We start from the raw sequence: 24,068 nt of genomic DNA on the forward strand, positions 1-24,068 counted from the left end.
ATGTTTGCTTAGCTCCCAATATACTTAGTTTACAAGGTTTAAAGCTTAGATTAATCTTAGATTAGATTACAAGGTTTAAAGCTCCCAACATACTCAACATAACTTCTGTACTAAATCATTGAACTATTAGTTTACTTGAACCTATCTTTTCCTATATTTTTAGAAGAATTTCGAAATTCTCAAAAAAATTCTGTTTAGATGAGGAATTTTGAGGTGAAATTTTACTCAAAGTTGTAACTTGATAGTTCCCAATATTGGTTTCCTTTGCTTGTGTTAACAAGAAAGGTAATCCCGAAATCCTGCAGAATTTTGAACTTGGAATCAAGTATCCAAATCCCAAGTTCAAATTCCGTAGGGAATGTGTCCTTTGATGATCATATGGTAACATAATGTTAGCAGTGGTGATGATTGTGGTGGTCGTAGTGGTAATGCCGATGAGTGCTAGTTGTGGCAGTGGTGATGGCTGTGACACTGCCAAGTGATGGTAGTGGTACTAGCAACGGCAGTGGCAACAACTGTTAGGGACTGTATTGCTATTGTATTATAATGAGAAGAAGGGAAATCAGTTAGTGACAGTTAGTGGCAGTTATTGGTATATTATATGTGCTATTATTGATGATTGCAGGTCTTTGTCATATATTTCACTGAGTGACACAGGTTCATGTTGTTCAAGAGACGAGAAAGAATTGTTGGCAAAGTTAGTGTAGTACATCTTGTTTTCTGGTTTTATCATGAATGTACATTGAATAAAATGTTATGGATTATGAATCCTGCCTATGATGTGTTAGAACTATTTATCTACATACTGTTAGTCATTTAAAGAAGACCATGAAATAATATTTCATCTCTTTACATAACTTTGATATGATCAAGCAAGGATAAAATGCATTGATATTCTTTGAACTTTATTGTAGTTGCACAAACACCCCTAAACTAACTTTTTGAATCCCTTTTTTCTGTATAAGAAATATCATAATTTATTCATAGAAACTATTCTTATTACATCCGTATCCACCACCTGCCACACAAAGGCAGGGGTCTCATCCAACTACACCCTCACTCTTTCATTTTAGTAGAAAATGTAACTAACCTTAAAGCAACTACATTACAACCTTTCTGTATATAGCTCAATCTCCATGTCCTAAAGAAATGAAGAAGTTAACTAACCTTCACCTTGCGGCCTATATTAATCTATTGATTGGCTTTCTTCATTTTGATATTGCATTATTAATATACTTGGTTTTTCTATGTGCAGATTGAAGGATATGTCCGTATGATGCGTCGTCACCCAGTGGGCACGGAGGCCCACAATGACATTATTAATGTGCTGGAGGCAGTGCATGAGATTGGCCGTGTACAACCTCGGGAACCTGAGGCCCCGAACGAACCGGCAGCTACTCCTACGGCAGCGCCTACTCAGAGGCCAAGCACTACTGAGAGCCCAAGCACGAGCACAGCTCCTGCCGGACGTTGCTCTCATCCGCCTGTTGCTACCCCTCAGGTTGTCCCTACCCTCGATCCCTCTCCATCCACCGCACATCCATCCCTTAGCCCCACCATCCCTTCACCCACCCCACATCCATCCGTTAGCCCCACCATCCCTTCACCCACCTCACATCCATCCCCTACCCCCACCATCCCTTTAGGCACTCCACATGAGTCCCCTAGTCCCACCATCCCTCCACCCACCCCACATGAGTCCCCTAGTCCCACCATCCCTCCACCCACCCCACGGTCATTTCCTGAGCTATCACCTATTTCATCATTTGACCTGGGTCTTGATCAAACCCCTCCTGACTTGCAACCCCTCCCACCTTCCCACAGTACGTCCACTGGCCCTTCTTCAGCCGTTGACCCACCCCATGTTCAGCCTGAGTAGCCTGTTGGGTTAGCTGCAGCGGCAGAAGGTCGGCCAAAACGCATATCTAAGGCACCTCTATGTGGGACAGGGGGGCACAAACATGGACACAATGCTGGGCCGGAGGCATCTGACGAAGGACATGCAAGACCTCCTCCTTATTATACGAGAAAGCGTAAGGTTCAAAAAAGGTAACTGAAATCATACCTTATTCCTTTAACTGGACATTTCAAGCTGGTGTTGAAAAGTTCATGAAATTATTTTTGTGGCCGAAATGGTTTTAATGTACATTATTTGAACTAGGTGAAAGGTACAGCTGGGACATTAGCTGGAGGTAGATATTCATGTACAGTGCTACACTGCTGCTTCCTTCTGCTGTAGTTGGTACTTAAAAGCACCTTATTGTTCACAGTTCGTGTATTCTCTATTCTCTTTCATGCTCTAACTTTATGCTTTTTTTAATTGGCAGGTTACCAACAATTCAACAGTGTTGTAGTGCAGCAGCGAAAGTGAGTTGTAGTTTCTCAATCAAGTGAGTTGTAGTTTCTCAATCACAGATTACACTTCTAAGATTCCAAAATTACAAAAGTAAAAGGAAAAGGGAGGATTTTAAGCATCATAAAGCAGCAACTTGAAGGAAATTTGATTATGATTTGGGTGTAGCCTTTTAAAATATGTTGCATCATAATTGATTTGCCTTTCAGGGAGTGTTCTAGAGAACTTACAATACTAAGGTTTTAGCCCTTTAGATTCACTAAAGTATTACATTTGTTCAACCAATGAAAATGACTTTGGTTTTATGTGGATAATGTTTTTAGAAAGCATGCCTTCACAAAAATGCTGTCATCATCTCTTTTAATACTTATGGAGTAATAATAAGATACCATATATATGACAATGATAAGTCATATATGTGAAACAGCATTTATGCATTCAATTTTTTACATTAGTTTTCTTTGTTAAATGCAGCCAAGAATCATGTTATATAAAATCGTGTTTTTAGTTTATAATACTTACTAATTAGCAAGTGAAAGGCTACTGAATAACAAAGGAGTAAGACCAAGTCATCAACCCTATTATTAAAACAAAAAATTGATTATTACTCTTTTATTTTTAAAAACTCATCTATAGTAAGATCCGAATTCTTTTCCATTGTGTGCCTCCTCAGAAGTGAGGTCCTTTGGGGCTGTGACAAGGGCTCAAAACCTCTGTTTATTTTAGCTAAAGAAGCAGCCTCAGGAATGATATCATTGAAAATGTATAATAATAATGGTATTCAAATTTGATTCTCAAAAAAAGAAATACTAATGATATTAAAATTTTAAAATAGTATGGGGAAAGACAACATTTCATCTCCTCTCTTATTCTCTCTATAAAGAAAGCCTTAATAGCTGTCCACTTAAAAAAAAAAGAGGGAATGCATCTCAATCTTTTTTATTTGACATTTTGTATTATTTCTGTACAGACAAGTTAGCTACTTTCTCTAATTTTCTGCTTTCTCTTTGTTTGTCACTCCAATCTAATTTGAAAGCTTGCAAAAGGAATTCTTTTTAACCTATTCTAGAAAATAAATCTAGAGCTCCTTTATATGTGATGTTCAAACATGCCTTTCCTTTTTTATATTTGTTGTATCCTCAATTTTTAAATCCTTTTTTCCGTGGATATATAAGAGTACATGTGAAAAAAATCTCAAGAATACATGCACCAAATTAAGATGATAGCTCAATCTTTCAGGTTCCTTAATGTTTTTTTTATTTAAAATTTTGACAATTTTTTTTTTAATGTTTTTCATCATCAGACATCCTTTAATTGCTTTCTCTTAAATGAAATCTGATTTTCAGTGGCTTTTTTCTTGGTTGTCTTTGCCATTCTTTTCTTTGCAATGAGAATTATTTCAGGTTGAATTACTTCTTGGTAAAGCATATTCAGATTTGTGTCACTACTGTTTGAATAATGCATGATATGTGAGAATAGAATCTTTCAAGAATATGGAGGAAATTGCCAATGGAAAAATAAGAACTGGTTACTGATTGAATGGAGTGCACAGTCCAAAAAATGCATGCAAAATGGTTACTGACATTGTTCTTCACAATCCGTCATTGTTCTTTATTGGTTTTGATTCCCTCTTTCCCGCTGGTTGATGGTTATGCTTCTAGTTTAGATATTTTGAGATGAACTGAACTTGCATATAAATTTTGTCGGTATTATTCTTCTGCAGGGAATCATTTTGAAAGAAAACGGTAAAGTTGGAGATGCAGAGAGGATGTTTATTCAGGTGAGTATGTGAATATTTATTGGCATATGCATGTATATGGAAATTCATGTACACATGTATGTATGCATCGATAATAGTGTCTTTTGAAATGCATATATGTATATTTATGTGTCAATATACATGTAATCATGTATGTGTCTATGTTCATATGCGCATTCTTCTACCTCAATCGCACAAGTAATACCAGCAAGCTACAATAGGCACTACAGCTTTCTATGTTTTGTGGATGCATTATTTTCTTTTCTTTTCTTTATTATTGTTATGGTTGTTTTGTTGTGTAATTGTGGATCCATGCTGACTATTTTCCAAGTATATAATGGTAAAAGAGTTGGGGAGATTACAGCTTATGTTGACAGGTAATGAGCATGCCTGTGCATATATTTTCTATTCTACTCAAAATTATTTATTTATTTATTTTTGAACTCTCCTCTTTTGAACTAACATGGGAGGGCTTGAAGTTTAGAGCAACTGTTGAAGTGTTGAATTTTCCTAATTTGCAACTAAAATATTTTAAGGGACTTTGATGGAATAATTGTATCTCAAATGCAAAGCCTCACGACTTTTGACTCCTCTTTGTATAAGCTTCGTTGATTGGGTACAAGTTGAAGTTTAAAACCATGGATCTCTTTGGGAAGGGGTCACCTCGTTTTGTATCTTTTTATGTAATTGCAATGATTATCATGCTTTTGTGGAACCTTGGCACTTATATTATGTTTATATAGAACGTACACACATTGCACACATCAAGGATGTAAGCTAGTATCTATGGCCTATGTGCAGGCACGGTTCTTTGCACCAGAGAAAGCTAAGGCACTTGTAGATCGTTACTCAAGACGGTAACTGCTGTTGTTACTGCCTGTTTTTGTGCATGGTTCGTTTATAACTTAGTCTTGATGTAGTTCCATTTTGACTATTGGACTATTTATATCGGTCTCCAAAATTTTCATAAGTTCATTTACTGTGTCTCTACATTGTATGTACATGTATAAGGATTGGCTGATAAGGATAAAACTGTTACCCTGATTTTCCATATGTAATTTAAAAAATTAAATAAATCAATAGAATACGAAGAAGCATTTGTTATTATGATGAGGATCGAACTATTTATATCTGTTTCTGTCTTTTCTTGTTTTTGTTTTCATTTAAGGTTTGAGTGATAACTTTCTTCAGAATTTTCTTGCTCTTCTTGTCTTTGGCGGATTGATCATCAGCCTCCCTCCCTTGATTCCTATCTATTATTTGCATTTTTAGATTTTCCTTCATTTATATTCTCGTCAAGGTCTTCCACTCTTCTATTTTTCAGGTAAAAATGATATTGTTGTTTAGGTTCGTTGAGCAAAGTAATCATTGATAGTAAAGTATCTTTCCAGCCTGTTGATGAAAGAAGCCATTCATATAGTATAGTAACTCGGTTATCAAGGAATACATCAAGAAGGTCATGACGATCACCAATCTTCATCCGCCTATGGTGGTGACGATGAGTCTTTTCTAAAGAAGGTGGTAACTCCCATACCTTTCTTGACGATAGCAAAGGTGTTGCTTCTGCACATTCTTTTGGGTATATAAAAATGCATGTTATTATATTGATATATGACTGCTTTGTCTTACCATTTGTTTTGTGATTTACAGGAAGCTAAAAGAAGCAAAGAAGGAAAAGCAAAGCATTCTCAGTGGAGAAATTATGATGATTTAAATGAATATTTCTGGTACTATGTGTTTCTTTGTTTATATGAGTTTCGTATGTACAGAATGTAGTATATTAAAAGTTATGTTGGCGTGAATTGTAGGTCAGTTGATTGTTTCCGGCTGGGTTGGCCTATGCGTGCTGATGCTGATTTCTTTTGCCAACCTCCGGAACAGCATTGAGTTGACAAAAAGGATGTACGTTGTAATTTTGGGTTATATGTTGCTTGTTTGTTAGTTTTCTGGACGTATTAATCTTTCTTTGCAACATATGAATCTAAATTATTTCTTTTATTAATGATTTTTTTTATTTTTTTGAATCTTGACTTATTCCATTGTACATTAATGAAATATTGTCCCTTGATGATACAAAGAATTTTCTTGCTCTATTTTCAGCTATATTTATACAAGAAATGTAAAAGTTGTGTCTTGAGGAGTCCAAGAAAAAGCTTCGAGGGTCACCCTTTGGGTTTATAGTTTCTCCATTTCGTAAGGCAAGTGACTATGTTGTCAGGTTTTTTGGTTATTGGCAGTGTATAGAGATTTTCAACTTCTGATGCTAATGGTTAGTGAACTTTGTGCAGGTATTGAAGAAGTTGCTCAAGGATGATGCCATATCCAAAGCAAGGATTAATACTGAGGTTGGTTACTTCATACAATTAAATTTGTAAATGGTTCGTGGGTGTGTTGTTTTCCATGGCATGACTTATTTCTAATAGGTTTCTAATCTTTTTTTACTGAAAAGTATTTTCGTCAAAATGGGCTTCAAGCTTCAGGTCGTGGGTTCACGTCATAACCCACGACCTGAGGCATAAATCAATAATTGGGTTCTCAAAGTTACTCACAAGTTCATCTTTTGGAGGTTCATATGGAGGCATGTTTTCAAGTCCTGCTTCAGCAGCAGCAAGATAAAGTTAGTTTTAATGATTCTATGTTTCCGATATTCTTCTTGCTTCCTCAGGTCTTCCATTTCTTTATATTTTTTCCTAAGGGGTATTAGAAAGAAATATAAAGAAGTGGAACACGTGAGGTTGCAAGAAGAATCTCGGTAACAAAGAATCATTACAGCTAACTTTTTCTTGCTGCTTGTAAAGCAGAACTTGAAAACGTGCCTCCATATGAACCTCCGAAAGATGAACTGGTGAGTAACTTTGAGAATCCAATTATTGCACCTGATCGGAGTAAGCTGTCAAAACGGCATGGTGCAACTTCTGCGGCTCAGGTAATTAATCTTTATTGCTTGAATTTGTACTTCATGCAGAAGTTGGGCTTATGCTCTGCTTTTTGGTCATTAGCCTTTTCTTGTTAGCCTATCATTAAATTGTAGAAATTCTGGAAGTATGCATAGGATTGCATGATTTATTTATGATTGACAAAGAATATTTAAACTATATCATTCCACCTTTTTGTTATCTTTCCTTGTATGCTTCATGATTAAATATTCTTTGTCAAGCAAAAGAAATCATCAAATTTGCAGTTAGGGTGTATAGTTGTCTATTCAACCCATTTTCTTGCTAATCATCTTTTTTGGAGTGTTAGGTCATACCATGGTAAAATAATTGTTGCAGATAATTTTATAATCTATATCATTCACCTGCAGACTTAATTTACTATAGTGGGCTTGTTATGATTGGTTATTTAATTGTCATATCCTTGCACATCATTATCATTATTTATTCTTCAGTCCAATTTTAATTCTGTATCCCTATATATGCATTCTGATATCTTTGTATGCTTCTGGACAGAAAAACCATTTCTCTGGCTTGCACAAACCTTATTTGAAGCTATCTTTTGACACGGTTCAACAATTAATGAATGTGAAGAGTGACCTATTGCATGTCGTTCAAAGAAACCAGGCAAAATTTGATGCTGCAGAAGCATATGAGTCCATTATAGCAGGGAAAAGGTAAGGCTGTATTCTTCATTCAGGTTCCATTTGCGTTGAACCAGCCATTATTGCCCTTTCAGTGAAAAGGTTATTGTTTTCTTTCTGCAGTTCTACTCCCTAGCACAATACCAATCATCACTCACAGCCGCAGTTCAGGCTCTCAACCAAAACCAGAGGAACGCTTCCTTTCAAGTTGTTGATTACTTGGTTGAAGAGCTTCGTGATGAATCAACATATAAAGCCTTCTGTAAAGACCTTGAGGATGCCAATATCTTTATTGGGTCTTTCATTTTTGTAGAGGAGCTTGCTTTGAAGGTTAAGGATGCTGTGGAGAAAGAAAGGGAAAGACTTGATGCAGTGTTGGTGTTTCGTTCAATGCCTGAGGTAATGAGACTCAACAAGCTGGGGTCTTTCAGTATGTCACAGCTGGGACAGTCAAAGAGCCCCTTTTTCCAGCTCTTTAAGAGAAAGAAGCAGTCTGCTGGGTTTGCAGAGAGTATGTTAACTTAGTTTGAAAGGACTTTGCCTAAGGTTTTGAAATATTTGCCTACTGATAAGGCGCAGGATGCTAGGGTTTATATACTTACTTTGCAGTTTTGGCTAGGAGCCTCACCTGATAACCTGCAAACTTTCTTGAAAATGATTTCTGGGTCTTATGTGCCTGCCCTGAAGGGGATCAAGATTGAGTATTCGGACCCGGTTTTATATTTGGATAGTGGGGTTTGTCATCCTTTGGCTCCTTGTATGTATGAGGATGTGAAGGAGTATTTGAATTGGTATGATACTAGAAAAGGATGCTAATGAGAAGCTTAAGGGTCCAAATGCACCAATTGTTGGTCTGATTTTGCAGAGGAGTCACATTGTTACTGGGGATGAGAGTCAGTATGTGGCTGTGATTATGGAATTGGAGGCAAAAGGGGCTAAAGTGATTCCAATTTTCGCCGGTGGGCTTGACTTTTCAGGGCCTGTGGAGAGGTATTTGATTGATCCAATCACGAAGAAGCCGTTTGTGCATTCAGTGATATCACTTACTGGTTTTGCACTTGTCGGGGGGCCAGCCAGGCAGGATCATCCCAGGGCTGTTGAGGCACTGAGGAAGCTTGATGTGCCTTATATTGTTGCATTGCCTCTGGTATTTCAGACAACTGAGGAATGGTTGAATAGTACCTTGGGGCTTCACCCAATTCAGGTAGCTTTGCAAGTTGCTCTGCCAGAGCTAGATGGAGGCATGGAGCCCATTGTTTTTGCCGGTCGGGATCCTAGAACAGGCAAGTATATCTTCCTTATCAATTATTTCTATTGTTGTTGGAATTTCATTTTATTGTTATTGCTTATATAGTCTGATTATAGTTAAGTCATCACCTTGGAAATGCTCTCAGGAAAAAACCAAAAGCTTCCTCAGCTTTTTAAATCAAGTGCAGTATTTACTTCTGAAAACAAGTACAGATTCACATATACTTAACCATAAATTACATTTTATTTTAAATGGTTTTATTACACGAGCTGAAGTAGTTTTATTGTTGCCTTGTCTTGTTTCCCATCAAATTCAGTACACTCTATCTCAGATGCCCTCTTTCTTAAGGGTTAATTAACGATGTAATGTGATTGCAGGAAAATCACATGCTCTGCACAAGAGGGTGGAGCAACTTTGTACTAGAGCAATCAGATGGGGTGAATTGAAGAGAAAATCAAACGTATATTTGCATTTGTGCTAAATACTTTTGGCCAATAAATAGTGTTTTCCTAGATGGATTATGGTAACTTTATTATTATTTTCCCTTTTACAATATGATTTGCAAATAATATAAAACCTAAGTCAGCTTGAAAGAGTTCCAGCCCAGAAAAGCTTCTATGTGTAGTAGTGACTACCAAAGAATCGTTTGGGTTTCAAAATTTTGGTATGCTATAAATTATGAATTTGTAATATTGAAAAGGAAAGTCCTTTTGTGTGCGTCTGTGTATTCCTGAATTACATTTTCTTTTCACTAAGTCGCATTTCTTTTGATCTTGTTCAAGCTTTCGGGACAGAAGGTATGAATACAAAGGACTTCACAAGGTTTGGAAAGGGAAGTTGTCAGAAGCCAAGGCTAGTGGAAATTCTATAAAAATCCAGGAAGCACAAGGTGGTTGTTGTATTCATCAGCTTTTGGAACAATTGGAATATAGTCAATTTGTGATGATGAGTTACATAGTCTCGTATTGTTTTTGCAGGATATGGTAGTGCTTTATGATTCATTACAACTTGCCCATAAGTGTATACTGAATTCCTTCTATGGTTACGTCATGCGCAACTGAGTTTGGTGATTTCCATTTGGTTTAATGTATTAATTGCATGGAGCCTGTTGTTACAGTGGCTTCTGTGTTTGTGTTATCTCTCAAACATTTATTTCTTCCAGGGGTGCAAGATGGTACTCAATGGAAATGGCTGGAGTAGTTACGTATAGAGGAGCAAAAATAATTCAGAATGCTCGCGTATTGGTTGAAAAAATTGGAAAACCACTTGAATTAGATAGAGATGGTATCTGGTGTGTGCTCCCTGGATCTTTTCCGGGGAACTTTACTTTCAAAACCAAGTACGATTCTGCTCTTCATGCTTTATAAAGTGACATATTGGTGTTTGTTTTTTTTATGTCAACTGTCAAAATCCTCATCAATTATCTGACATTTATTTTAATTATACCACTTGCATGTAGCCAAATTTAAATGCATCATCCAAGGTTTTCTTAAGTGAGCGTGCTGTTCCTGTTGCAATATTTGAAACTGATGCTGGTAAAGTTCTGCCATGGTTTTCTTAAATTTCATTTGCTTCTTGTTTATGTACTAAAGAAAGCATGTACACATTTGAATTCACAGAAATAATGGTTTCTTTTTGTGCGGAGATGGTGCAAGTAATACTCAGATGTGGGCATTCGATCCATTATTGACTGGTCTTATTACAAGCAAAGGCTTAGTTCAGCAATTCAGAAAGTTATTACCATTCCTGCAGCAATGCTTCAGGTTTTGTTGCTTGTTCATTGTTATTTTTTTCCTTTGTATATCTCCCTTTTTCTTTTGTGTGATCTGAAGTAAGATGAGTTGATTATAACAGGTTGCGAATCCCGTCCCTAGAGGGTAGTACATCCTGATTGGCTGCATAAGAAGGTTCGTGAGAAGGAGGACAAGTTTCGAGAACGCAAATTACTTGATATCTTCAGCTCGTTGAACAGGGATGAATTTTTGAAAAAGAATAGTGATGCTGCTGGCGCCAATGGTGTGATGAATGAAGAAATTGTTAAAGACTTGGAGGACTTTGGAAACAACAGCAGAGAATCTGTAAGTGGACCTACGATAGTTTGTGATTCACCTTGTTCTTATGACAACTATTCAAGTTCTAGAAATTGTCATTAGAAATTTGACTGTCATTTGTCATATCTCACAGCCTGCAGACTGGGAGGATAGGGAATATATTGATGATCCTAGTGAGGTTAAACCTGAGGTATTAAAACGAAAAATATTTCTTTCTAACTACTGAAGCCAGGCATTAGTATCTGTATAAATTATGTGCTTCCATTAATGTTTATCTTGGTATTGCAGGGATATGATTCAATTCCAAAAGAAATTCCAGACCCAAAAGCTAAAGAGGTTAGTTGATTGCTTAAGAAGCCATGCATACGCAAAGCCATGTATAATCATTAATGCCTGGCTTTAATGATGTTGGACCCAACACTACTACTAATTGTCATTATTTTTCAGTACACTCTATATTTCAAAAGGCTGCTTTACGTTCCACTTCTCTCCTCATTTCCCATTTTCCAGTTTGCTGTTTAATGCTGCTATTTTGTGATATGGTGCCTATAGAAAAGATAAAAGAAAACGAAAAATATGATAGAAGATGAAAAAATCTCATAATTTAGTTTCCCTGATCAGCCTCATAACTGGGATGATGAAGAGAATGGTGCGTGGAAACCCCCAAAGGTACCTAATCCAGCGTATAAAGGACCATGGAAGCCCAAGGTATGCCAATTGAGCTCAAGAGATACACAAAAATGCTTGAAGCTTGATTCTCCTTTGCAGTTTCTCATGAGCTTGCTTTTTTGAGTTGACAGAAAATTAAGAACCCCAATTATAAAGGAAAATGGAAGACTCCTTGGATTGATAATCCAGGTATTGTGAAGCATACCTATATAATTTTTTTCATTGATTATAAAATATAAAATAATTTGGACCGCAGGTACAAAAATTTGAAGTTGACATTAAGTGGTTTCCTTTTTCCTATGTCCAGAGTTTGAAGATGACCCTGATGTTTATGGGCTTAAGCCAATTAAGTATGTAGGAATTGAGGTTTGGCAGGTAGGACATAAGTCTCAATCTACTATGCTAGATAGACTGATTATTATGTTGCTCTTGTTATGAATAAACTATATGATTAATGGGGTCAAATAATGCAGGTAAAGGGTGGGTCAGTTTACGACAATGTTTTGATCTGTGATGACCCAGATTATGCAACACAAGTTGTGGAAGAAGTATTTGCAAACAGGGAGGTGTGGCCCTTCTCCTTAAACTTTATTCTTAGATTCTAGATCAATAGCAGTTCCTTATTTGCATATCTTTTCTGTAACTTCAGATTGAAAAAGAGGCCTTTGAGGAAGCAGAGAAAGTGAGAAAAGCACGAGAGGAAGAGGTTCTTAACGATACTTACTGCTGATTGCAATTTCTTTAGTCTTACTTGAATTTCATTCCAAGTGATTGTAAATCTTCAAACATCATGCAGGAAGCTCAAAGAGCAAGACAAGAAGGTGAAAGGAGGAGAAGAGAGCGGGGTTATGATCGACGGTACAGGGATAGATATAAGGACAGATACAGAAGGGTTTGTACAATTGGCATCACAATTGTTTAAAATTTTCATGATTTCATCTGGTTATGATTGGTTGTTTGATGATCACCCTTATGATAAAAGTGATAAAGCCTATCATAGGCTTGGGCCAGCCAATCCTTTAATTTTTTAGGAAAGTTTTGGTCTTCTGTGATTAATTAATTGATTGTGTTGCATTTTCTGTGTATTTAATGGCTGTTCCCCATCAAAGGCTTCTTTACAGACGTGACAAAACACATTTTTCATATCAAGATTTTGTTTTTGTGAAGATGTCATAATAATACAATGAATTTCCTCTGTGGTTGTGTCCAACGAAGATTTTCATTGGAAGCTTTTGGCCTTTTTTCTAAATACTGTTGAATGTACTGCCAATCAGTTGATGGAAACAGTTCTTTATTTTAATGGAATTTTATAATAGGAAACTGATGCAGATTGATGATTGTTTTATTTACAAGTTGACCACATTCCATATAGGGAGAGTTTTAGACAGCTTCCCCCCCCTACCTGGCTCTCTAAAACTCTCCCTATTTTTTGGACTCAAAAGACTTGTATGATTGTTTCAAAGTTTGTCCTAAGTTCAAGGTTTAATTTGTTATGCAGGACCGTCGTGATTACATGGATGATTACCATGTCAGCTTCATTCTTTTCTCTACTTATTTTTATTTCCAAATAGAGGTGGTATTCGTCATGACAAGCATATGTTTTTCTTCTACCGCTGACAGTTCCCAGTAATTTGTTCAACATCCCCAAGTATTCTGAATTATTTTTATTTACAAGTTGACCACATTCCACATAGGTCTATTTTTATTTATTTTTTTCCTCCATGAATATTAATCTCTAGGAAATCCTGAATGTAGTAAGTAAATTCTCTTTTTGGAAGCATCTTATAGCAGACTTACAGTCAAACATATTGGAATCTATTTTGTTTATTATTATTATTTTTGGTTTTTTTTTTCCAGAAGAATCTAATTGCTGAAAAACTTTGTTGCTTTAAGAAATTGCAAGCTTGTTAAGCTGCTTCATAGAATTTATATCTTGAGAGGAAATTTGAAAGAATGTTGGTGTGGAGCAGTTGGCATTGGCAATGTATTAGTGATGAGTGATTTGGAACACACCTTTCTTGTTAAAAAAAAAAAAAAAAAATGTTTTGTGTATAGTTGGGATGAAGAATGAGTATGTGAAAACAAATTTATTACAATGGGTCTATTTTGCCTTTGATGTCATGGCCTGTTGTGTGAACACAAATAGAACACTGATACTCAATAATTTCAGCCATAAATTAGGGAAACAATTATTAATTGCAGTTTTTGTATTTTGTGCAGAAATTTCTACTGAACAAACGTGAAATGGAGTTGTTGAAGTTAGAAAACAAGGTTAGGTTTATCCTTGCAGTTGTGAAGGGAGAGATCATTGTAAGTAATAGGAAGAGAGCTGCTCTGTTTGTTGAGCTGCAAACAAAAGGTTTCACTCCTTTTCCAAAGAAAACTAAAGTTGTCGAGGCAGAAGTTGCTGGTGCAACTGATGATACAGAAGAAACAGAAGTGAAATCTCCTGCTGACAGCAGTAGTAATGGGGTACAGATAAGTGATTATGAGTATCTACTGGCCATGGCAATTGGAAGCTTGACCATTGAGAAGGTTCAGGAGTTATGCGCTGAAAGGGATAAGGTCAATAAGGAGGTTGATGATTTGAGAAAGGAAACTCCAAAGTCCTTTTGGAGGACAGATCTTGATGCTTTGGAGGGGCAACTCGATGTATGACTGAAAAATTAACAATTCCTTGTGATGATTTGTTTATTTTTCTGTCTTTCTATTTGTTGACTGTTTTTAGTTTTATGTCATTTAGGAGCTAGAGAGAAGTGATGTGAGTCAGAGGAGTTAAGAAAGAAAATGAGAGGCAAAGCAAGGGGTGAAGCTGCTATGAAGTCTGCTAGACAAGCACCCAAGAACCCACGGAAGAACAATAATAAGAAGGCAAATAATGCAGAATCTGTTGCAGAAGCTGTCTCGTCATCTGTGGCTGCAAGGGAAATTGGTAAGTGTAAAAAAATATTATGTTTATTATATGGGAATATGATTCTTTTGTTTGATTTTTGGTTTACTTCTGCTTCATTTACCAGAGAAAGCTCCTGAGGCAGCAAAACCCAAAGACAGAGCAGGCTCTAGGAAAGCTCCTGGTAAGGTCTGTTTCTGTTCCTATGTTCTATTTTTCCTTGGAAAGGATGAGCTTAAAGAACGACTTGCTGCCTATAACCTCGATGCATCTCCTGATCAATCAGCCGTTAAATATATATTATTATATTTCATTAGGTTGTGTTATTATGATCTTTACACAACTCAGCTGTAATGTAAGAAAAATTACAGTGGATGATATGGGGATATTGTTTGCAAACCAGTTAATATATGATCTTCTGTGAGAAATTGTGTTTCTGACAATATTCTTCATAAAATCAATTATAAGAGAAGAAAATACTGTAATGTACATAGATAAAAATTTTCCATGTTACAAGCACCAACTAAAATTTCCACTTGAGATTCAGCATCACTAAAAATAATGGGTTACTCTTGTGAATTTTTCCATGATCTTTTACCGTGATCATTGGGAATGTGTTGGACTGTTTTTTCTGTAAGTATTCCCACAGTAAATTTCTCTTTGTTTTTATGCCTGACAGCCATGGAGACTGAAGTGCCCAAAGTACCAGCCAAGAAGAAAGAACCTAGCAAAAGGGCTGCTGCTGCACAGAAGAAGAAGCCCTTGGCAACTGTTTCGGAGATATCTGATGATGATGATGATGATTAAACTGGCTTTAATGACATTGATGATGATGATGATGATGAAGATAGTGAGATAGAAGTTGTAGCTACTCCAGAAGCGAGGAAAAAGGGCGGGGAAAACTGGCTGTAAATGCTAAGGCAGTTAAGGCCCCTGCAGCGGCAAAGAAGAGAGGTGCAGCGAATAAGCAGCAGCCTCAGACATTGGCCCAGAAGCTTTTAACTGACATGTTAAAGCCTGCTGAAAATTCCAGGATTTCACTGGAGAAGAAAGTGAGAAACATGAGGGCATCTCCATTCAACAAGAAAAGTGGTTCTGTGTTGGGAAGGGTTGGTAAGGTAAATGAAGTGACTGAAAATGAAGAAAATTCGGGTTCTGCTTCTACTTCTGCCAGTACTGAAGAAACTATTGAAGTTGCACCAGCAAGAGCAAGACCTCAAAGGGTGAACCAAGTTAGAAAACAAGGTATGTGTTGAGTGACTCTGAAAGTGAACATGCCACTGAGGATTCTGAATTTGATGAAGTGAGTGATGAAAGTGAAAACAAGAAAACAAAAACAAAAAACAAAAATAGCATCACCTCTTTTGCTTGCTAAGCTTAACTTCTTTTTGTGCTTTCAGAAAGAGTATGACAGAATATGATCCGCGTCTTGTGGCTCCAACCTGGTTGTACCTGGCATCAAAAGCAGCAGAAAGCACAGTGCAGGTTGGGCTTCTTGTATTTTACCTTAAAAAATTATGTAATTACTTGATACTAGATTGATTGTATGAATTTCCGCTAAATTCAATTGTTGTCATTCTACATTAGTGTGTGAAGTGCTTACAACATACCTTTCTTGTTTTACAGATGCTGATGAAAAGTATGACTCAATTAACTTGGTAAGCGTCCAATCCCAGCATAGTCAATTTGGTGTGGCTGCTGCCAGCACACATCACCATGCTTCTCAAATTATTAGCTTGCTAATTCCTGTGCTTAATGACCATAAGCCTTTATTATGAACATCGCATTTTTTACCATATAATTAATAAATTGCAATAAAATTTTCGGCAATTTTACCATTATGATTTGGTAGCTTGTAACAAGTGCAGATGCTTATTGATAACCTTTTTTTGATGCTGAGTAGAGATGAAAATGAAAATGAATTGATAACATGTTGGATTACTGTTTTGGTGGAGTTGGTTGTACTTTCTTTTCTTTGACTTTTCTTCTGAAATGGATGCTGCTGTCTTTATGAAAGTTTATTCTTAATAGCACACTAAATAAGTATGGAATGCTTCAATTAAAAATGCAGGTGCTATGGGCCAGGTAGTTGCCCATCAAAGAGGGTCGCATGGGCTAGAGAATTGATAGATGAAGAAGCAGAACAGTTCCTCATGCCTCGTTTCATTGACCCAGATTCAGAAAGACCTTGGCTTGCCCAAAGAATGGCCTTGAGGATACCATATTCTGCGTAAACTTAATGGAAGGAGACCTGCTTATGCTTCCCAGCAACTAATATAAGAGCTGCATAATACGTTTTATTTTTAAGTCTTTGATTGGTCAAGTTATGAGAGAATGGCATGGTGCCTTTTGATGTATGAACTTCCTCTATACATTGTTTGGCTTATATTTTGTGAACTTGTCCGATCAACTTGTGTTAAGATTCTTTCAAATAGTGTTTGAAAATTTCCAGACTTCATTTTCAGCAATTCGTGACTGATGGTTTTGTACAAGCAAGATGGTTTATCTAAGTGTTTGAAAAACCAGTTTTAATTTTTAGTCACAAGCAGTGAGCATTTTATAGTTGGGCAATAATAGGTCTCATGTTGACCGCCATGAAGATGAAAACTATAAACACATGGGTAATGACTTTATTTACAAGTGCCAACTTTGGCATCAACTTTAGCGCTCGTTTGATCTGGCATATGTATTTCATGCAAGACCTACAAGGGTTATGACTTTATGTTAAGTCCCATTTGGTCCATTTCGGTCTAATTTGGTTCACTTATGTCCACTTTGGTTAATTCAGTCCAATTCAGTCTATTTGGTCCTTTTGGTCAATTTCGGTCCAATTCGGTCCACTTACGTCCATTCCGTCCATTTAGGTTCATTCGGTTCACTGCAGTCCAATTCGGTCTATTAGGTTCATTCAGTCTATTTTAGTCCACTTCAATCCTATTCACTTGCCTGTTGATTGTGTATGCTTGGGATTTAAAAAAAAAAAAATCCCCCAGTGGAAGTCGACCATCTTATAGTCGATTTCAACTTGGGTCCATTTCGGTCTAATTTGGTTCACTTAGGTCCACTTTGGTTAATTCGGTCCAATTCAGTCTATTTGGTCCTTTTGGTCTATTTTGGTCCAATTCGGTCCACCTAGGTCCATTCCGTCCATTTAGGTTCATTCGGTTCACTGCAGTCCAATTCGGTCTATTAGGTTCATTCAGTCTATTTTAGTCCACTTCAATCCTATTCACTTGCCTGTTGAAATTAGTTCCGAACTGGATTAAAAAAAAAAAAAAAAAAAATCCCCCAGTGGAAGTCGACTATCTTATAGTCGATTTCCATAGGAAATCGACTCTCAGAGAGTCGATTTTCATGGGAAATCGACTATCACAGAGTTGATTTCTACTGGGGTTTTTTTTTGTTTTTTTTGTTTTTGGCACCCACTCGTGCAGCAGTAAACCATAATTGGTTTCCCTTCCCCTGCAGCAGTAAACTAGATCTAGAACACATAACATGAGCAGCGATAAACAAGTAGATACAAAGCATATGATACTGGTAAATGGCTCGTACATCATATGCAAACAACTGGATTCAAACAGTTACTATTCATACCCATTATAGGTTCCCTATTAACGGACAAAATACATTCAATACTAGCAACAAAATGCTTCAAAGGAGGGCCCTGTGGTTGAATGTGCTTTAAAGTAGTAGCTACTAATGCCAGCCGTAATATAATTGCTGGCATTAGAGGCAAAAGCTGCACAACGCAACTATAGTAACAAGTACAATAGACAGCAAATAGTTCAATTACAACAACATTCAACAATTACCAAAATAACAACTAATAAATACAACATAGTCCCCATATTTGCCTACCACTTGTCCATACTAAACCATACTGATACAACATACTTTACATAGTCACCAAGCACTTCTTCATACTGATACAACAGACTCTACATAGTCACCTAGCACTTGTCCATACAGAAGATAACCACAAGTCCCACGTACAATGTCACTTAGCAAAATCGAGTTTCCGCTTGCCTGCCAAAAATTAAAATACGGTCATTAGTTTCCAAATGCAAAGAACTATAACAAAATGAAATTCTGAATATATTATATAAAAACAGTGAGGGCACTTGCCTAGTTTATAGCAGTACCACTTGTCGATGCCCCACGGGAATTGGGACAACTTCTACGGTTATGCCCCTCTTGATGACACACTCCGCATCGTTGCCTCGGTTGAGTCTCCCTCAAGTCCGGATCTTCCCTCCGGCTTCCCTGTTCTCGCCGTACCCCATCCATTTCATTCCTTATTCTTGACTTCACAGGACGACCTGTGCCCCGCAACAGCAGTGGGTCAGGCACCCATCGTGGTCCGGAAACGTCCCTCCACTCAGACTCTGACTTTGGTACCACAAAATTATGTGAATATGTGAGAATGGCGTTGTTCAAACTGTAACATGGGTCAATATAGTTGGTCGCATTGAGATGCAGATCTTGAAGAACTTTAATTGCATGTGAACAAGGGATCTTCAAGTTTTGCCACTTTCTGCAACCACATGTTCTAGCAAATATGCGCACTTCATGACTGTGGTTTCCCCCTCCACCTCTATGGTCATTGTATGGGGTAACCACCTGATATACACCCTCTGCATGATTAAAATTCCTCACAGTGTGTCCTGCAATTTTCTACTCATTTCTGCTATAGATCTCCATTGCATAATCACTCCACAGCTTACCTCGAGAGAGATCAGAAGTAATTTGTTTATGTCGATCGTGGAAATATGCAACAAGTTTGCACCAAGTGAAATGAACCATTGCAGCAATGGGCAAACCGCGGGCACCTTTAAGTACCCCATTAAAGCACTCGGAGATATTGGTTGTCATTGCCCCGTAACGTCTTCCACCATCATGTGACTGGGTCCATTTCTCCACATCCTCACTCACTAGATATGTGTACGGCATATAACGTTCAATCCGCGTATCAGTAGGGTCTACACCCCTCAGTAAATTAATCTCAGCCTCCTTAATGGTTTCCATTATGGACTTAAATTTAGCTTCATTACTCGCATATCCAGCTTTCAAGGCCAATGCCTTTAGAATCGGGTTATCAAAGTGTCTGTTGAAGTTGCTAGCAACATGTCGAAGGCAATATCGATGATATACCTGTTCTCTTCCGTCCTCACGTCTAGGCCACTCTCGAATGGCACATTTAATACCTTTATGTCGGTCAGAAATAATACAAATGCCATCGTTAGGTATGACATGCTCTATGGAAATCCTGAGACACTCTAAAAACCACCCCCAACTAGCCCCTGACTCCTTGTCCACAACAGCGAAGGCGAGAGGCAAAACCTTTTGGTTAGCATCGGTTGCCATTGCAATCATCAATACCCCTTTGTATTTACCATACAGATGAGTCCCGTCAATACTAATCACTGGCCTGCAATATTGGAATGCAGCAATGCATGGAGCGAATGCCCAATATACATAGCGTAGTAACGCAGTACCTTCCTGTGGCCTAGGTATGGTGTGATAGCTGTACTGGGTACCTGAGTCCTCATCCAAGTATGCCAACAACAACTTTCGCAACTTTTGGTAAGACTCCTCCCAATCCCCAAATATCTTAGCAATTGCCTTTTGTTTTGCGTCCCATACTTTATAGTAAGAAAGCTCATGATTATACTTAGTACGTATGATCTCCCATAGGTCATCAATACGTGTAGTGTGATTTTTTTGCAATTTTCCCACAATTTCTGATGCAACAAAATGCGAATCCATCATTCTACCATCTCTTTTTAGGCCAAAGGGTATACAAGTGTGTGGACCCACATAAGACGTAACCATCCACATACCATTGAATTTAGTCTTCATGTATGCCCCAACATACCACATGCAGTTGTCATCAACACATGCGGCGCACAATTTCGATTTGGTCGACCTCCGGATTATAAAATTTCTATTATCCTTTGCTGCGTATATTATCAATGCATGCTTCACCGCATCTTTATTTGCAAAAGTCAACCCTTTAGAAAAATGCATCCCATCTTCCCAAGTAGAGACAAATGGTATCTGAAGACGTGAAGGATCAACCATATCTTCCCAAGTATTTGAGTAGAATGACTCAGCAGGAGGTCTGTAGCCAGTGGTCGTATTTCTATTATACTGGACACCAATATCATCATTTGCATCACCTTCATCATGGTCCTCCATATTTTCCTCTTCAAAATTGGGAACGACTTCATGTTCATCCACATCGTTCTCAAAGTCGCCTTGCTCAATCCTCTCTTCGTACTCATCCACAACCTCAACATTTTCACCATCATTCGCAACATGATCTTCGTCTTCGTCTTCCTCCTCTAAATGTGTCTCTTCACGATAGAGGGTTTCACTAGTATTAGCAACATGATCTTGAGATGGGAGCGTATAACCTCCCATCGTTGTTTCTTATGTAGTATACCCTCCCATCGTATACCCTCCCATTGTAGTGCATCCATCATCTAGGGCTGTAAATTGTAAAGCCGTAGTTGTTTCTTGCACCACCTCAGTAGTGTTATCTGCAGGCGCCTCCAAACTTACATACAACTCAGCAGCATTTACTTGGGGCATTTTCTGGATCCTATTAAACATCATCTTTACATGTTTATCTTCTTTGATCGCCATATACCCATAATTTATCCGTTCATGAAGGACTTCTTGTGGGCAACGATAAATAATCTTGATGTCATACCAAGCAGGATTCAATTTCAATTCGTCCATTATTTTCCTCTTCAAATCATTCAACGTCTTCAACTTACGACGTAACATCATGTAGTAGCATTCGATACCCTCCCCTCTAAATGGGAATCCGTCAATCCCTTCAGGATTGTGAAGGGGTCCACCGAAGTATACATTTATATCAATATTCTTCAAAGATTGTGAACCTATTAGAGAGCCAAGCCAAGGAAATTTATGTTAGTGACATATTTTATCTCTTTCATTTATGTTCGAATTACAAAACCTTTTCTATCTACTCAAAGTACAAAAATTACAAGGGATCTAAAAGTGTAACAATTGCATATACTCACCCCACATCACATACAAACACACTCAATCATTATAATTTCGTACTCAAACAAATAAAAAAACTAAAAACAAAACTCACCCCCATTACAAATTTTAAACTCAGCTCTAACAAAAATATAAATAAAAATATCATCATTCCAGTGCTACGGAAATTAATGGCATACCCTATTACACTACTATTAATGAAATAACATAGAGCAGGGTTCATCAGACAAAAGAAAAAAAAAAAAAAACACTAATGTGAATATGATCATGATCAATCAAATTAGACATTTCATCTAATTTGAAAATCAAGGCATTAATATACAGTGAAATATACTAGATGTGATATACAAACTCAAATTTTGACTCTGAATCATAAAAATCATACAATAAAAAATCCGTCATGACAGTAAATTTGTTTCGAATCTGCTAATATGTCATCAGCTTTATGTCATCCAGAAAATGGAAAAATGCTAGCTGCTTAATTAGGTGCAACTGGATCGGTGATCCAATTATTTTCATAGCTTTTACTGTATTCAATAATGTCTTTCTCATGGTTGGAATTTCATAAAAGTTGGAGGTTGCACAATTCTTTGAACCTGTTTCTTTTTTCTTTCCTTATGTGTCTATTATTTATATATTTATATAAATATATAAATATATAGTTGTATAAATATATAAATATAAATATATAGTTGTATAGATATATAAATATTAATATAAATATATAGTTGTATAAATATATACATTTATTTATATTTATATAAATATGTACATATATTTATATTTATATAAATATAAATATATAAATATATAAATATATAAATATATAAATATATAAATATATAAATATAAATCTATATATTTATATAACTATATTTATATATTTATATAAATATTTATATTTGCATTTAGTTGTATAAATATATAAATATATAGTTGTATAAATATAAAAATATATTTCTATAAATATATAAATATATAGTTGTATAAATATAAAAATATATTTCTATAAATATATAAATATATAAATATATAAATATATAAATATAAATCTATATATTTATATAAATATATATATATATATATATTTATATTTGCATTTAGTTGTATAAATATATAAATATATAGTTGTATAAATATATAAATATATTTCTATAAATATATAAATATATAGTTGTATAAATATAAAAATATATTTCTATAAATATATAAATATATAAATATATAAATATATAAAGATAAATCTATATATTTATATAAATATATATATATATATTTATATTTATATAAATATATATATTTATATTTATATTTGCATTTAGTTGTATAAATATATAAATATATTTCTATAAATATATAAATATATAAATATATTTCTATAAATATATAAATATAAATATAAATAAATATGAAATATATATATATATATATATATAAATATTTAAACATATAGTTGTATAAATATAAATATATATACATATTTAAACAACCAACTAATATACATAAGGAGCCCTGCTTGGGCTTCCAGGCCGGTTACTCAAAAAAAAAAAACTAATATTATGAAACAAATATACATATTTAATACAAACAAATATCTTATCAGGAAACAAATATAAATATTTAATACAAACAAATATCTTCTTACGAAACAAATATAAATATTTAATACAAACAAATATTTTATCAAGAAATGGCATGACAAATTCAATGCAAGCAACACTTTTTAAAGCAGCTATATACACTAAACAACCAACTAGATAGTGAGGAGGAGACCCTTACTTGACATGAGGATGAGCAAATATACTGCTGATATTGTATGAGAGTGAGAGGAGCAATGTTTTGCTGCTGATGTATGAGAGTTTATGAGAGTTTATGAGAGTTGTATGATGTTTTGTGAGAGTTGTTGAGAGAGGTTTTGTGAGAAGTTGCTGAAGGTGTGAGTTGTGTGAGGCAGTGAAATTATTTTCTGAGAGTTGTGTGAGAGGTTGTGTGCTTTGCACATTCAAAATGACATGACCCACTCAAAAACAAAGACTTGATGGCACGCCCAAAGGAGACCAAAAATACAACACAGTAGCTGGTCAGCTTTGCACAAAAACACAGACTTGATGGACTTGATGGCACACCCAAAAGAGACCAAAAATACAACACAGTAGCTGGTCAGCGTAAGGTTCAAAAACAGACTTCATGTCAGATATTCTCATGGAATTGATGGCACGCAAGAGACCAAAAATACAACACACTAGCTGACTTGATGGCACGCAAGAGACCAAAAATAATACAACACAGTAGCTGGTCAGTTCAAAAATAGACTCCATGTCAGATATTCTCTGCATGGAATTGATGGCACGCAAGAGACCAAAAATACAACACACTAGCTGACTTGATGGCACGCAAGAGACCAAAAATCAACACAGTAGCTGGTCAGTTCAAAAACAGAAATACAACACACTAGCTGACTTGATGGCACGCAAGAGACCAAAAA

At 36.1% G+C, this 24,068-nt stretch overlaps 3 protein-coding genes and 3 long non-coding RNA genes across 6 annotated transcripts; all 6 read left to right on the forward strand.

Annotated features, from left to right (window-relative positions):
* The first annotated feature begins 1,899 nt into the window (after positions 1-1,899).
* Positions 1,900-2,378, forward strand: LOC126720561 (uncharacterized). Its single transcript, XR_007653507.1, has 3 exons — positions 1,900-2,049; positions 2,162-2,242; positions 2,328-2,378. It is a non-coding gene; the product is annotated as an uncharacterized LOC126720561 (long non-coding RNA).
* Positions 2,379-3,833: 1,455 nt separating this feature from the next.
* On the forward strand, positions 3,834-5,087 carry LOC126720559 (uncharacterized). Its single transcript, XR_007653505.1, has 2 exons — positions 3,834-4,133; positions 4,914-5,087. It is a non-coding gene; the product is annotated as an uncharacterized LOC126720559 (long non-coding RNA).
* Positions 5,088-8,467: 3,380 nt separating this feature from the next.
* Positions 8,468-9,419, forward strand: LOC126721350 (magnesium-chelatase subunit ChlH, chloroplastic-like). The gene is made up of 2 exons (XM_050424393.1): positions 8,468-8,972; positions 9,316-9,419. Exons 1-2 carry the CDS (start codon positions 8,483-8,485, stop codon positions 9,417-9,419), a joined length of 594 nt encoding a protein of 197 aa, XP_050280350.1. The 5' UTR covers positions 8,468-8,482.
* A 299-nt stretch (positions 9,420-9,718) lies between these two features.
* LOC126720560 (uncharacterized) lies at positions 9,719-11,003 on the forward strand. Its single transcript, XR_007653506.1, has 5 exons — positions 9,719-9,827; positions 9,916-10,277; positions 10,398-10,473; positions 10,558-10,701; positions 10,793-11,003. It is a non-coding gene; the product is annotated as an uncharacterized LOC126720560 (long non-coding RNA).
* Positions 11,004-11,056: 53 nt separating this feature from the next.
* LOC126721351 (calreticulin-3-like) lies at positions 11,057-15,739 on the forward strand. The gene is made up of 13 exons (XM_050424394.1): positions 11,057-11,179; positions 11,278-11,325; positions 11,611-11,697; positions 11,790-11,847; positions 11,966-12,033; positions 12,132-12,224; positions 12,308-12,364; positions 12,455-12,550; positions 13,157-13,186; positions 13,879-14,310; positions 14,402-14,590; positions 14,676-14,732; positions 15,228-15,739. The coding sequence occupies exons 1-11, from the start codon at positions 11,057-11,059 to the stop codon at positions 14,435-14,437; spliced, it is 1,128 nt and encodes a 375-aa protein (XP_050280351.1). The 3' UTR covers positions 14,438-14,590; positions 14,676-14,732; positions 15,228-15,739.
* Positions 14,446-15,355, forward strand: LOC126721352 (histone H1-like). The gene is made up of 3 exons (XM_050424395.1): positions 14,446-14,590; positions 14,676-14,732; positions 15,228-15,355. Exons 1-3 carry the CDS (start codon positions 14,446-14,448, stop codon positions 15,353-15,355), a joined length of 330 nt encoding a protein of 109 aa, XP_050280352.1.
* Positions 15,740-24,068: the final 8,329 nt, after the last annotated feature.

The sequence above is a fragment of the Quercus robur genome, chromosome 4 (assembly GCF_932294415.1).
Source record: "Quercus robur chromosome 4, dhQueRobu3.1, whole genome shotgun sequence".
Taxonomy (NCBI): domain Eukaryota; kingdom Viridiplantae; phylum Streptophyta; class Magnoliopsida; order Fagales; family Fagaceae; genus Quercus; species Quercus robur.